The sequence below is a fragment of the Panulirus ornatus genome, chromosome 11 (genome assembly GCF_036320965.1).
Source record: "Panulirus ornatus isolate Po-2019 chromosome 11, ASM3632096v1, whole genome shotgun sequence".
Classification (NCBI taxonomy): Eukaryota; Metazoa; Arthropoda; class Malacostraca; order Decapoda; family Palinuridae; genus Panulirus; species Panulirus ornatus.
In genome coordinates, this window is record NC_092234.1 from 14,861,191 (window position 1) to 14,876,337 (window position 15,147).

A 15,147-nucleotide genomic window follows, 5' to 3' on the forward strand; every position below is an offset into this window, starting at 1 on the left:
TGTCTGTGTGTGTATATATATGTGCACATTGAGATGTATAGGTATGTATATTTGCGTGTGTGGACGTGTGTGTATATACACGTGTATGGGGGTGGGTTTGGCCATTTCTTTTCGTCTGTTTCCTTGCGCTACCTCGCAAACGCGGGAGACAGCGACAAAGCCAAATAAAATAAATATATATATATATATATATATATATATATATATATATATATATATATATATATATATATATATATATATATATTCAAAGCAATCTTTTATTTTACATATTATGATAGATCTAAGCAAATACACATTCATAAAAGACCTGTTTGTCAGCATAATAAAACTTTTTAGTTACAGATTCATTTCTCCGAACAGATCACTTAGAATTAACGAGACAATATAATTTGAGAAAACGAAGTGTAAACCAAAAAAATAAAGTTGTATATAAAATTTATTATGGAGTGTATAAAGTTTTTATACGTTCGTTAATAATATTGCTCGTTGTATTTATTTGTAACTTCGCACATGATCCAAGATCTAGTTCGCTGTCATTGTTTGCTAACTTGTTTAAGCGTTGCAGAGGAAGATCCGTACATCCTTGTATTTTCGTCTGATTTATATGAAGATGTTAAAGTAACAATGGCCACTGGTAAACGTCGAAAGCAGGAGAAAACTTCTAAAGAGACTTCTTTGCTTGGAGAGCCTGGTAAGTCAGTTAAAGGATTTAGATAAGAAAGTGATGTATGTAGGATGTGTTTGGTCACATGTTGACCCCCTGAGCACGCTGACAGGTTTAAGGTACCACATGTGATCGCGTTTTATGAAGTTGATACGGAACTTTTCAAAGTTGCATACAGGAGAGGTGTATTATTGATTCCATTGATGTTTCAAAATCAGTATTGGCCTGCCTGTACCTTATAAATCCCCTTTTGGTAAAATTGTTTAACCATTTGATATAAGAATTAGAAGTTGAGAAGGCTGTCAAGCAATACTGGATAAGAGAGGAGCAGGGGAGGGCTCTGATGGTCAGTGAAAATGTGGGGTTAATCTCGAGCAAGCCGAATTACCTCTTCAAGTCGGTAGGGCTTGTGAATTTTTTTTGGCATTATGTTTACGGAATAGTATTAGGTAAGTCAACAGTAGTATACATGAGAAAATGTGATGTTAAGATAGGTAATACAGTATGCTAGTAAAAATCAGTAGAATGTTTAAATATTTTAGTTTATCTTCCTAATAATTTATTCAAAATATTCCGATTATGCTCATGAAAATGCAATGTTAATGTAGCACTGGATGCCAACAATCAGATGAAGAAGTTTGATCCCGAGCTGTAGACGAATATGTGTATATATATATGTATATGTATATATATATGTGTATGTATATATGAAGTCTGTTGGGGATGAGAGAGCTTGGGAAGTGAGTCAGTTGTTGTTCGCTGATGATACAGCGCTGGTGGCTGATTTATGTGAGAAACTGCAGAAGCTGGTGACTGAGTTTGGTAAAGTGTGTGAAAGAAGAAAGTTAAGAGTAAATGTGAATAAGAGCAAGGTAATTAGGTACAGTAGGGTTGAGGGTCAAGTCAATTGGGAGGTAAGTTTGAATGGAGAAAAACTGGAGGAAGTAAAGTGTTTTAGATATCTGGGAGTGGATCTGGCAGTGGATGGAACCATGGAAGCGGAAGTGGATCATAGGGTGGGGGAGGGGGTGAAAATTCTGGGAGCCTTGAAGAATGTGTGGAAGTCGAGAACAGTATCTCGGAAAGCAAAAATGGGTATGTTTGAAGGAATAGTGGTTCCAACAATGTTGTATGGTTGCGAGGCGTGGGCTATGGATAGAGTTGTGCGCAGGAGGATGGATGTGCTGGAAATGAGATGTTTGAGGACAATGTGTGGTGTGAGGTGGTTTGATCGAGTAAGTAACGTAAGGGTAAGAGAGATGTGTGGAAATAAAAAGAGCGTGGTTGAGAGAGCAGAAGAGGGTGTTTTGAAATGGTTTGGGCACATGGAGAGAATGAGTAAGGAAAGATTGACCAAGAGGATATATGTGTCGGAGGTGTAGGGAACGAGGAGAAGTGGGAGACCAAATTGGAGGTGGAAAGATGGAGTGAAAAAGATTTTGTGTGATCAGGGCCTGAACATGCAGGAGGGTGAAAGGAGGGCAAGGAATAGAGTGAATTGATGTGGTATACCGGGGTTGACGTGCTGTCAGTGGATTGAATCAAGGCATGTGAAGCGTCTGGGGTAAACCATGGAAAACTGTGTAGGTATGTATATTTGCGTGTGTGGACGTATGTATATACATGTGTATGGGGGTGGGTTGGGCCATTCCTTTCGTCTGTTTCCTTGCGCTACCTCACAAACGCGGGAGACAGCGACAAAGCAAAAAAAAAAAAAAAAATCTATCATTTTGGCCTCTTAAGTGAGGTTAGGTAAAGTTTTATTATGTTCTGTCGATATTTGCATTATTCCCTATTGCATTGAATATTTTTGTCAAGTGCATAACATGTATTACCTATAACATGAGTGAACCTGGCTTCTGCCCCTAGACACACACTAAAGGTGAAATGGGCAGGTGTTAGTCTTGTTTCTCACTCTTGAATGTTTAGTCTATTGTAGTTATGATATTTTTGGTCTTGAATCATATATTAACCTATGTTTGTAAATGATGTTGTCAAGTGTTAAGTTTGAGAGGAAATTGGTTGTTTGTGGAGAGAGCCAGCTGCCTATGCGTGGATGAGGTAGAAAGAAAAGAGAACTGCATGGGTAGCTTCTGAAGTGCTGGCTTATTGTGCAGCCATGACTATTACTTCTGATATCTAAGGAGGGAAAGATGATGTATTTGTCATGTTTAGCAGAGGACATTGTATTATTGGGTGGTAAGGCTTGGCCAGCCCTTAAGACACCATGCACACACACACACACACACACACACACACACACACACACACACTATACTCACAAAGAGAGTGGGAGAATCTCACATGTTATTTAAGCCATCATAGAAAGCAGTGGATGTATGGGTGGATTTTTTTGTGAATTTGCTAAGGCTGTGAAGTTTTCTAAGTGTCAGAGGTGACAAATGCTTCATTGTTGGTTCATCAAAGTATCATTTACTGAAAGATAGTACTCCAAATTATGCCATGCATCTCATATTATATTCTCTAAACACAACAATGGCATTGAAGATCATCATTCTATATTCAGTGCTAGTGGCTTTGCTTAGCTAAGCTGATGAATTATCATTGTATCAAATCCCTTTTTCTTGGCCTGGTTCACTGTTGAGTGAGGGGATGTAATTGGCAAGTTTAACAGCTCCTGACCAGAAGTGAGGACATGGAGAATTAATTCATTTATGGCATCAACTTGATATCAGTGTCAGCTCATATATCATACACAGGCATGATGTTGATGGTAACATCAGTAAAAGTCTGTTTTGCTCCACATCAAAACTGGCTTGGAAAATGGCTTCCATCTGATTTAGGGGCTGTATATAGTTTTTGCAATACTGAAATTCTTCCAGAAGACTACTCTGTCATATCTTTTGTGTTGATTTCTGTTAAATAGAGGCAATATGGGTACTGTGAGGTTAATCAGTGTAAAAGTAGGTATAGTAATAATTGTTAAAAGTCATTAGAACTTATGAAAATCTCACCTAACCAACATAGCAATTAAGATTTATCTTACTTTTCAATACCAGTCTTATGAAAATTCACTACCAGCATGATGTTGTATGTCAGTAAACACAACACAGTGAGGCAAATATAATGTTTGTGTATTTCTGCAATTGTTTCTGCTATTGAGCTTAAGTAGGTTTTTTATAAGTTCTTTAGATATTTTACAAGGGTATTACCACCCACATTAACTCATTTTCCCATATTGCCATGTTTAGTATTGTTTAACAAATGTAATGTTCCACAATTTTTTAGTATTCTTTAAACATTACCTAGCATTGCAGATTACAGTTGGTCATTATTCAGAGCTCATACTGATAGGGTGCTGTTTGAGATTATTACCATAATATACATGTAATTAGAAGTATAACAAAATATATCCATTAAAAATGTGAAAAGTAAGAGTAGTTGGCACATACAAGGACGATATTGAAGTTTTTGTTTCTTTTGTTGAACTCTGTTTCATATTCTTTTTTTACATACTGTTGCTGTGTTTTTGATGAATAATATGAATATGCAATATTTAGACATGCTATACATGCTAAAATTGAAAAAAAGGGAGATTGGCTGACATGTCTGTGGAGGATATTGGAGGTGATTTTTCTTTGGAAGTATTTATACTCTTTGCCTTTCATCTTTTACCAGAGATCTCCAACATCGTAGGATCACTTATAGAGAAAATTAGGTGCATTTCCCATGTAATTGTTTCCATGTGAACGAAAGCCAGGCTGAGGGTGATGGAGATGGCTTCCATGCTTTTCATGTCATCATACTTAACTCAATGAATTACTTTTTTTCCTCGTTTCTCATGCATTCCTCTTCACTCACCTTCTCTACTGATACACTTCGTCATCCTGCAAGTTATTATGGCATGGATGCACATGAAAATACAGATATATTTGGCTCAGTGTTTGGACTTGGATAGATGATTGATGAAAAGATTGGGAAATCTCACTTGGTGTGATCCACATTGAGCATGATTTCAGAAAGTTAATATTTGGAAACATAAGAATGTATGTGAGAAATACTTAGAAAAGCAAATGGATTTGTATGTAGCATTTATGGATCTGGAGAAGGCATATGATAGAGTTGATAGAGATGCTCTGTGGAAGGTATTAAGAATATATGGTGTGGGAGGCAAGTTGTTAGAAGCAGTGAAAAGTTTTTATCGAGGATGTAAGGCATGTGTACGTGTAGGAAGAGAGGAAAGTGATTGGTTCTCAGTGAATGTAGGTTTGCGGCAGGGGTGTGTGATGTCTCCATGGTTGTTTAATTTGTTTATGGATGGGGTTGTTAGGGAGGTAAATGCAAGAGTCTTGGAAAGAGGGGCAAGTATGAAGTCTGTTGGGGATGAGAGAGCTTGGGAAGTGAGTCAGTTGTTGTTCGCTGATGATACAGCGCTGGTGGCGGATTCATGTGAGAAACTGCAGAAGCTGGTGACGGAGTTTGGTAAAGTGTGTGGAAGAAGAAAGTTAAGAGTAAATGTGAATAAGAGCAAGGTTATTAGGTACAGTAGGGTTGAGGGTCAAGTCAATTGGGAGGTGAGTTTGAATGGAGAAAAACTGGAGGAAGTGAAGTGTTTTAGATATCTGGGAGTGGATCTGTCAGCGGATGGAACCATGGAAGCGGAAGTGGATCATAGGGTGGGGGAGGGGGCGAAAATTTTGGGAGCCTTGAAAAATGTGTGGAAGTCGAGAACATTATCCCGGAAAGCAAAAATGGGTATGTTTGAAGGAATAGTAGTTCCAACAATGTTGTATGGTTGCGAGGCGTGGGCTATGGATAGAGTTGTGCGCAGGAGGATGGATGTGCTGGAAATGAGATGTTTGAGGACAATGTGTGGTGTGAGGTGGTTTGATCGAGTAAGTAACGTAAGGGTAAGAGAGATGTGTGGAAATAAAAAGAGCGTGGTTGAGAGAGCAGAAGAGGGTGTTTTGAAATGGTTTGGGCACATGGAGAGAATGAGTGAGGAAAGATTGACAAAGAGGATATATGTGTCGGAGGTGGAGGGAACGAGGAGAAGAGGGAGACCAAATTGGAGGTGGAAAGATGGAGTGAAAAGGATTTTGTGTGATCGGGGCCTGAACATGCAGGAGGGTGAAAGGAGGGCAAGGAATAGAGTGAATTGGAGCGATGTGGTATACAGGGGTTGACGTGCTGTCAGTGGATTGAATCAAGGCATGTGAAGCGTCCGGGGTAAACCAAGGAAAGCTGTGTAGGTATGTATATTTGCGTGTGTGGACGTGTGTATGTACATGTGTATGGGGGGGGTTGGGCCATTTCTTTCGTCTGTTTCCTTGCGCTACCTCGCAAACGCGGGAGACAGCGACAAAGTATAAAAAAAAAAAAAAAAAAAATAAGTTTATTCTTTGCGTACAAATTCATGGTGATGTGTGAATTGGCTTTGTGTACAAACTTGAGTGGATTTACAAGTAATAGGTAGTAGTTAGTAGGCAACCAACAACCAGGGAGGTATATTACCAGTACTACCCGTCTGGGTACTGGGAGGGTTAGTGACAGTTGTGTAGTGGGCCAGCACTTCAGTGGTTATCAAGTTACACTCCGCTGACCCAGGTAGCTCTTTTCGCTTTCTGCCTCACCCACATGTGGACTGCTGGCTTTCTGTCTACAAACAGACAATCTCTCTTTGTTACACATAACACTTTTGACAACACTGAACACAGCTCTAGATTTTCCTGCTGTGAGCACTATGTGCTAGCCCTGCCTTTTGGCAAAATGGTAGGAGCAGTAGATAACAGTAGTAGGTAGGAACATTTAGGCAGGAGCATTAGGTAGAAACATTAGGTAGTAATAACTTTGATTTGAATCCATTTTGATTTAGCATGATTAAAGTTCTGGACATATGGATGGGTGGATGCATTAATGCTTGTATCTTTAAACCTGAAGGAGGGATTCATAAGATGAGTAATTGCCTCCTGTTAGAGAAAAATCCAACTCAGTTTGTTAGTGCCAGTAACAGGAAATTGAATTCTTAGGACATAGAGATGTAATGTACAACTTAAGGATTTACAATATAACTCTTTCTAAACCTAACAAGGCCATGTATAAGAGAAATTAGTTCTCTGTGTTTTTCAGAAAATTCAACATTGATATTTGCAGCTAAAGCTTAGGATGTACTTATAAATGAGTACATGAACATGTTTCATTTTTTTCTTTGGACATGAGCTGAGAATTCTTGAAACAAGCAACCTTCCAAGTATGGTTAAAATCCAACACATTTTAGCACAAACTTAAGTTTGGGACATGCACATAGAGACAGGCATTCAACCTATTCTTTGGCCATGAGCTGAAGACCAGTGAAATGAGTAATTTCATTACATACAGGTGCAAAATACCTTGGCAGAGCTAATGACTGTAAGCCAAAATGATGGACATATAGACAGACATTTATAGAGGCATGATTTGGTTTCTATCATCATGCCTGTGTTGATTTATATAAGGATTAACTTTGTTGAACTTCAGATCTGTTCAGTTTCAACACACAGAGGAAATGCATACAATAGATTTTCTATAAACATGCAATGTGATTACCACACCTCATTATTTATGTCTGGATTAAGCAAAGGATAACATTTTAGAAAAAGTAGCTGAAGGAACAGTTTGTTGGAGAATCCCAAGTCCTAATGAGATGTGCACATGGATGAGTTTAGGTATTTTTCTGTTGAATTAATGGGGAATTTGACCATGTTACAGTAACTAATCAGCTTGATTATATGAGTTGAACATTACGTGATTAGATCAGTAGAATGTTAAACTCGTAAATGTGGATCCTTTAATAGTAGGGGATGGAGGAGGAGGAGGCTCAACTGTTCTTGATTTTTGAGTATATTTTTTTTTATCCATTACTTGTATGCTTTAATAGTTAAAAGCCACAACTACATTGCTAACCAGTCATTATTGTGAGGATAAACCATTTAGTGATTTTAGCCCTTTATATTGGCAGATTTTGAGTGAGCAGCCTCAGCTTAGCCGTGTCAAACAATAATGGAGGGGAACTCCTTTGTAGCTCCAGGCCATCTACCACTAAAGTGGAATTATTATGGCCCACCAGAACAGCCTCCTGTGGGTTACCAGCACCAAAAAGAAGCAGCATGGATGACTCCTGAGATACGTGCTGAATTACAGACCCGTAATAGACTGAAAGAAGTGTCTAGGGAAACTGGTAACCATGAAGACTGTCAGGCATACCAAGCTCAATGTGAAAAAGTGCAAAACATGATTGATAATTCTAAATCTAGTTTTGGCTTACATCCTCATCATAACTCTGGTCACAGTCCTTACACTGTACATAACTCAGATGGAATTAACTTTGGATCTGTGCCTCTGGAATATCAGTATCCTGCCCATTCACAGGGAATGCCTGTCGCAAACTCTAGGGCAGCATACTACCATACCGCTGCCAATTATTATTCTGAAAGAGAAAAAAGAAGATTTTTATCATGTGGACCTTGCAACCGCACGTTTTATAATAAGCAGAGGCTTGATGAACATTTAAAAGAGCATGTTGAGTGTCCATTTCCAGAGTGTAAATTAAGTGCTCACATAAAGATAATTGATCAGCATATTAATAACCAACACATGCTTGTCAATTTTGCCAATTTACAAATTGATGATGAGACATGGATTGCAGAGAGAAAGAAGAGGTTTCCAACTGCTCAAAGAGCAGAACTGCGAAGGGCAGAACAAATGGAAAAGTTGAAAAGGGGTGAAAAGTTAGGTCAGAATAAAAAACCATTCAAAAAGGACAAGGGAAAATACAACAAAACTGTTAAGACTGTTATGCAGAAAGAATACAGAGATGGTAAAACACACAAATATATTAAAAAAGAGGCGGCTGAAGATGTCTCAACGATAAATGCACCTGATGAATCGAAGAATGGAAGAGGCAAAATCAAACGAAAGAAGACTCGAAGATGGGATGGACCTACTTCTTTGCCTAAGGCATTCCTTGAAGTAGACCTCTTAGATTCAGATAGTGAAGTTAAAGATGGTCTTCCTGCCTTCAGAGGTACAAAGCAGTTTTATGAGAGTACAGGTGAAGTAAGTTATTTTGGAAATAAAAATTTAGACATAGTTGATAGAGATGATAACATGGAAACATATAAAGATGCCGATATTGATATCAGTGATGATGAAGAATGGCACACAGTAATTAAAGATAAGGATGCTAGTGCTGGAACACTTGTTCTTGGGGGTGCATTAGGTTCCTTGATGGGTGCCTATTCTGATTCAGAAGAGGAAAGTGAAGATTTACCAGTTCCTAGTCAGAATGATGAAAAACTGAAGACACTCCCTTTGAATAGCGTTATATATGATCCTTCACAAAGCCAGAAGAAGAGTGAGGATACAGGTGGAAATGAGCAGAATGTAACTCAGAATGCAAATACTGCAGGCAAACGTAAAATCAGAAGACAACCAAGACATCAGAAGGGGACCAAAGGACTTGTGGCACCTAAAAGATTTCCATTCCCAAAGAGACGCAAAACATTACTGGAGAAACTCTTACAACCATATATTGTACATGAAAGGAATGTAATCCTTCAGTGTGTGCGATTCATTGTTGAAAATGATTTTTTTGATGTGATTGACGATAGTGAATGTGTTGAAATGAAAGATGTTACCAGTGAAAAGGTAATGGGTGAACAAAGAATGATAGGAGAAAAGATAGGACCCATTAATAATCATATCAGTGAATGTGTTGAAATGAAAGATGTTACTGATGAAAAGGTAATGGGTGGACAAGGAATGATAGAAGGACTAAAGATAGGACCCATTAAAGAAAGTAAAGAGGTAGGAGAAACATTTGGAAAAAGTGAGGCTAGAGGAGAAAGGAAAACAGAGAAAATGCAGGAAGAAAAGAAGGCAGAGAAAGTGGAGGAAGAAGTGAGAAACTTAGAGGAAATAGTTGATGAATCAGCAAGAAGTGAAGTCCTTGTTGATAAAGATAAAAAGAGTAAGCTTGACATTTGTGCAAGTGACTTTGTAGATCATAATACAACTGCAACAGAGAGAACTGGTGGCAGTTTTAGTGTTATTGAAGATGATGGTGGATATGAAAGTGATAAAGAGGTGGTGAGTAAGAAAGGAAAGAATGAGGAGTCTAATGTTGATTCTGAAATTGTGGTATGCAAAGGCACTGACACTTTATTGAAGGATAATGAGAGGACAGTAGACTTGCCAAATGAAAATAAAAGTTGACGATAAGTTAACAGTATAAGATTAAGCTAGAAGAGTTGGAGTGGAGAATGTTTGTGTCTCATTATTTTTGGCATTTTCCCATAACTATACTGTATGGATTGGATCATGCGTATTCACTGGAAATTAAATGTGCAGAAGGGGATCCCAAGCCTGCAGGCTGGCAAAGGGCAAGGATGCCTGAAAGTGTGTGGAGAAATATAAGTACAAATATAAGTGAGTCATATCTGTGAAAACATAATGTAATAGATTTTCATGTAATGCTCTTGTTTTGCTGAACAAGAGAACCTGATAATGAATAACATCCATTAGATTATTGTATTGCTACTTTATCATGGTGAATGAAAGATGCACTGTGATATGCTTATACTTGAATTGTACATGAAATTGAAGGTAAAAAATAAACTTTTGAAATAACTTGCATAACTGGATTTAAAGTAAGACATTGAAAAACAACTAGTTAATGATTAGTGCACAAAATTTCAGTGAAATATCAGGAGTGTTTAAAGTAGTGTATGGTGCATTTTAACACTAGGCCAATAGATATTCAGATTCTTGCTTAATTCCATCACTAACAAGAAAATTTTCTTGATATTCCAAAAACTGAAGATTAGTTGTTTGTCTTGCAGCTTATTTGTTACTGTCTCTGTAACTTTATAGTATAGTAATTATACATTTAAATGTGTACTAGTTTAAGGATTAAATGTTACCAATGGAAGGACATTATGATGGAACTTCAGGTATTTATTCACCAATCTTTGAAATGATACTGTTATTAACTGAAGATTTCATAGCAGATTACTGTGTATTGTCTCAGCTGTATCCTTTGTTACTGTGCAGCTTCCTCAGGCTTGCTTCATGTCAACATAACCATAGCTGAAAAATCACTCCTTTAATATACTGTATTAGTCTTATCCATTTGTTACATTAATCAATATTGAAGACTTGGAACTGCTCTATTTTAACCACATAGAATTGCAAAACATTTCTCATTCCCATGATGACCTTTTCTAATTGTGCCACTTTGATTAAGGTACAATATTTTTAAAGAGCATATGTGCTGTATAAACTACTTCCAGTTTGACTTAACTTTTTATATGCGTATTTTATTGACTTTTTATATGAGTATTTTGTTGACTTCTTGTCATGATATTAAGGAATTTGCTCCTCTTCTCTTTGATTGACAATACTGTTTACTCTTCCATCTTTTTATTCCACTTGGTGGAAATGTTTGATATTCCCATAAGTGATCAAAGTGAAGCCTTTATGTGCCAAGGCTTGATTGTATCAGATTAACAGTGTTTGAAGAATCTTGCGAACTTAGCAAGGATATGTATTTTAGTTAGATCACATTTTCTTGAAATGAATTACTCTTTGTTCATTTAGTTTATGAAATAAACTTGATGGAAATAAAAGTTGATTGTTTACATACTGTATGATAATGTTAAACTTTATGTACCATATTACTGATTTTGATGAGATTTCTTCATTGTGATGATTTTCCCTCTCACTTTCATTTGTTTTTAATTACTCACAAAAGAATTGCATAATTCAAGCTTTTTAGTAGATTTCCATGGTGATATTAGGTATGTTTCTTTGTTGTTACATTCTTTTATAATATCTGAGTGCACATATCTACATAGGTGCATAACAATCCAGTCTGTTAATTGTCTTATGAAACTTTTTTTTTTTTTTTTGCCGTTGTCTCCCGTGTTTGCGAGGTAGCGCAAGGAAACAGATGAAAGAAATGGCCCAACCCACCCCCATACACATGTATATCCATACGTCCACACACGCAAATATACATACCTACACAGCTTTCCATGGTTTACCCCAGACGCTTCACATGCCCTGATTCAATCCACTGACAGCACGTCAACCCCGGTATACCACATCGATCCAATTCACTCTATTCCTTGCCCTCCTTTCACCCTCCTGCATGTTCAGGCCCCGATCACACAAAATCTTTTTCACTCCATCTTTCCACCTCCAATTTGGTCTCCCACTTCTCCTCGTTCCCTCCGCCTCTGACACATATATCCTCTTGGTCAATCTTTCCTCACTCATTCTCTCCATGTGCCCAAACCATTTCAAGACACCCTCTTCTGCTTTCTCAACCACGCTCTTTTTATTTCCACACATCTCTCTTACCCTTACGTTACTTACTCGATCAAACCACCTCACACCACACATTGTCCTCAAACATCTCATTTCCAGCACATCCATCCTCCTGCGCACAACTCTATCCATAGCCCACGCCTCACAACCATACAACATTGTTGGAACCACTATTCCTTCAAACATACCCATTTTTGCTTTTCGAGATAATGTTCTCGACTTCCACACATTCTTCAAGGCTCCCAGAATTTTCGCCCACTCCCCCAACCTGTGATCCACTTCCGCTTCCATGGTTCCATCCGCTGCCAGATCCACTCCCAGATATCTAAAACACGTTACTTCCTCCAGTTTTTCTCCATTCAAACTTAGCTCCCAATTGACTTGACCTTCAACCCTACTGTACCTAATAACCTTGCTCTTATTCACATTTACTCTTAACTTTCTTCTTTCACACACTTTACCAAACTCAGTCACCAGCTTCTGCAGTTTCTTACATGAATCAGCCACCAGCGCTGTATCATCAGCGAACAACAACTGACTCACTTCCCAAGCTCTCTCATCCCCAACAGACTTCATACTTGCCCCTCTTTCCAAAACTCTTGCATTCACCTCCCTAACAACCCCATCCATAAACAAATTAAACAACCATGGAGACATCACACACCCCTGCCGCAAACCTACATTCACTGAGAACCAATCACTTTCCTCTCTTCCTACACATACACATGCCTTACATCCTCGATAAAAACTTTTCACTGCTTCTAACAACTTGCCTCCCACACCATATATTCTTAATACCTTCCACAGAGCATCTCCATCAACTCTATCATATGCCTATGATAAGGTTTTCTTTGTTCTGAAATTGTAAAAATGGCACATTTGTATTTGTTAAGTTTGAAGATATCTAATTCATGGAAAAGTGTTTTGTATATCCAATGATAGTACTCAGTAAAGTGTTGTGTATGATATGAGAAATAAATTTCATCATAAATCTTGCTTAATATTTTGTCTGTTTCTAATGTGAATGTTTTCCCACTGTCACAGCGAGGTGGGACTTGTGTTCTTACTCAAATGTTATTGATGCTGACCATCCCATCTTTCAAGGTTGAAACCTGTCTTACACCACTGCTCAAAGAAAGCTGAAAACTTTTACATGTATGGCTATTGCTTATGTGAAACAGGTGTCAGTTAAGTGCTCTATAAGATAGGTTGCTACCCCCATCAGCTTGACTGAGCAGAATAGTAACACAATAACTTGGTTTAAGACCAAACTGGGGGAACTGAAGACCTTTGAGAGTATTGCATGGTTTACATAAGTAAAGGAAGGACAAGACTGAGGGTTACTTAACCAATGTGCACTGAGGGAAGGTAGAAGACAGAGTTAAGGTGATATACTAAAGGACAGTTGGAAAAAAATACTGATGGAAAGCTTGTGTCATTTGAATTTGTGGTAGACTAATAGCTATGCTGCAGTGTGACTGTACATTCTTTTCTTTGATACTGTACATCTGAAAGCAAAACCAAACCCACTTGGCATACTGCTGATTAGGGAGCTGGATGTTGATTATTCTAGTCTGGCTCTTTTAAGGGGAGTGCAACTAGAGGGTATGCAGATTTACAGCATGTGCAAGGAAACCTATTCCTTGATGATTCATACTTCCACTTTCACTGCCCATTTCTTAATATTGTGGAACAATTGATGGCTGTCCAATCATAGGGCACCTGAACACTGTCCCATGCTTTCATGCACACATTCCAAATTCACCCCACAATAGTTTGACCACCTTTGTTCAATACTCCATCAATAACCCCAGCCTTCCTACCCTTTAAGAACTTTTCTTTCTTTTCTTTCCAATTTTTTTCATAAATTATTCTCCCTTTTAATTATTTCTCTTTCCATGCCTTGATTTTCCATTGTGCTCTTATCAATTGATGCAACTTTCTCCATCATCGCTAATCTATTCTTTAAATGCTCTCTCCATCTCTTACAAACCTAATCCTCTGTTACTAGCACTTTCCCAGACTTGTCTAATACATCTTCACTCTATGCATATAAGGTGCACTAGAGGAATTGGAAGCCTGATTTGATAGTGGGTGCACATTTGAATAATAAGATTCAGTGTTTAGAAATGAAGACAGGAGAATAAAGTGGGTAAATATGAAAAAAGGTAATTAGGGAATGCAGAGTTAAAAGAGACTTTGCTTCAGATGAAAATGATACAAAATAGAATTGTGCAGTTGCTTAGCATAATGGAGGACTGACAGAATCAGAGAAGTGTGGGGATGTTTACAAAGAAAAAAAAAGTATTTGAGATTTTGAAGCTGTGTATGCCTGGAACTTGAAACATAAATTATACACTAAAAGATTAGATGAGTACTGGCATTATACCATTGTCCAAAGGAGAAGGACTTTAAGTTAGTATGAAAACACTGAAGGGCTTTGAATTTATGATAGGTACTTCATTTAATGACTAAAAAGTTTCTACAAAATGAAGAAACAATACAGCTGAATGTTTGTTTTTTGTCCTTGTATGAAATAGTTTTTTTTTATTTTTTTTTTATTTTTTTTTTTTTTATACTCTGTCGCTGTCTCCCGCGTCTGCGAGGTAGCGCAAGGAAACAGACGAAAGAAATGGCCCAACCCCCCCCCCATACACATGTACATACACATGTCCACACACGTGTATACATTACCTACACAGCTTTCCATGGTCCACCCCAGACGCCTCACATGCCTTGATTCACTCCACTGACAGCACGTCAACCCCTGTATACCACATCGCTCCAATTCACTCTATTCCTTGCCCTCCTTACACCCTCCTGCATGTTCAGGCCCCGATCACACAAAATCTTTTTCACTCCATCTTTCCACCTCCAATTTGGTCTCCCTCTTCTCCTCGTTCCCTCCACCTCCGACACATATATCCTCTTGGTCAATCTTTCCTCACTCATTCTCTCCATGTGCCCAAACCATTTCAAAACACCCTCTTCTGCTCTCTCAACCACGCTCTTTTTATTTCCACACATCTCTCTTACCCTTACGTTACTTACTCGATCAAACCACCTCACACCACACATTGTCCTCAAACATCTCATTTCCAGCACATCCATCCTCCTGCGCACAACTCTATCCATAGCCCACGCCTCGCAAC

The 15,147-nt window shown here is 38.2% G+C and overlaps 1 protein-coding gene across 1 annotated transcript; it reads left to right on the forward strand.

The window, feature by feature from the left end:
- The first annotated feature begins 541 nt into the window (after positions 1-541).
- Nufip (nuclear FMR1 interacting protein 1) lies at positions 542-12,991 on the forward strand. Its single transcript, XM_071666637.1, has 2 exons — positions 542-694; positions 7,626-12,991. Exon 2 carries the CDS (start codon positions 7,667-7,669, stop codon positions 9,878-9,880), a length of 2,214 nt encoding a protein of 737 aa, XP_071522738.1. The 5' UTR covers positions 542-694; positions 7,626-7,666; the 3' UTR covers positions 9,881-12,991.
- Positions 12,992-15,147: the final 2,156 nt, after the last annotated feature.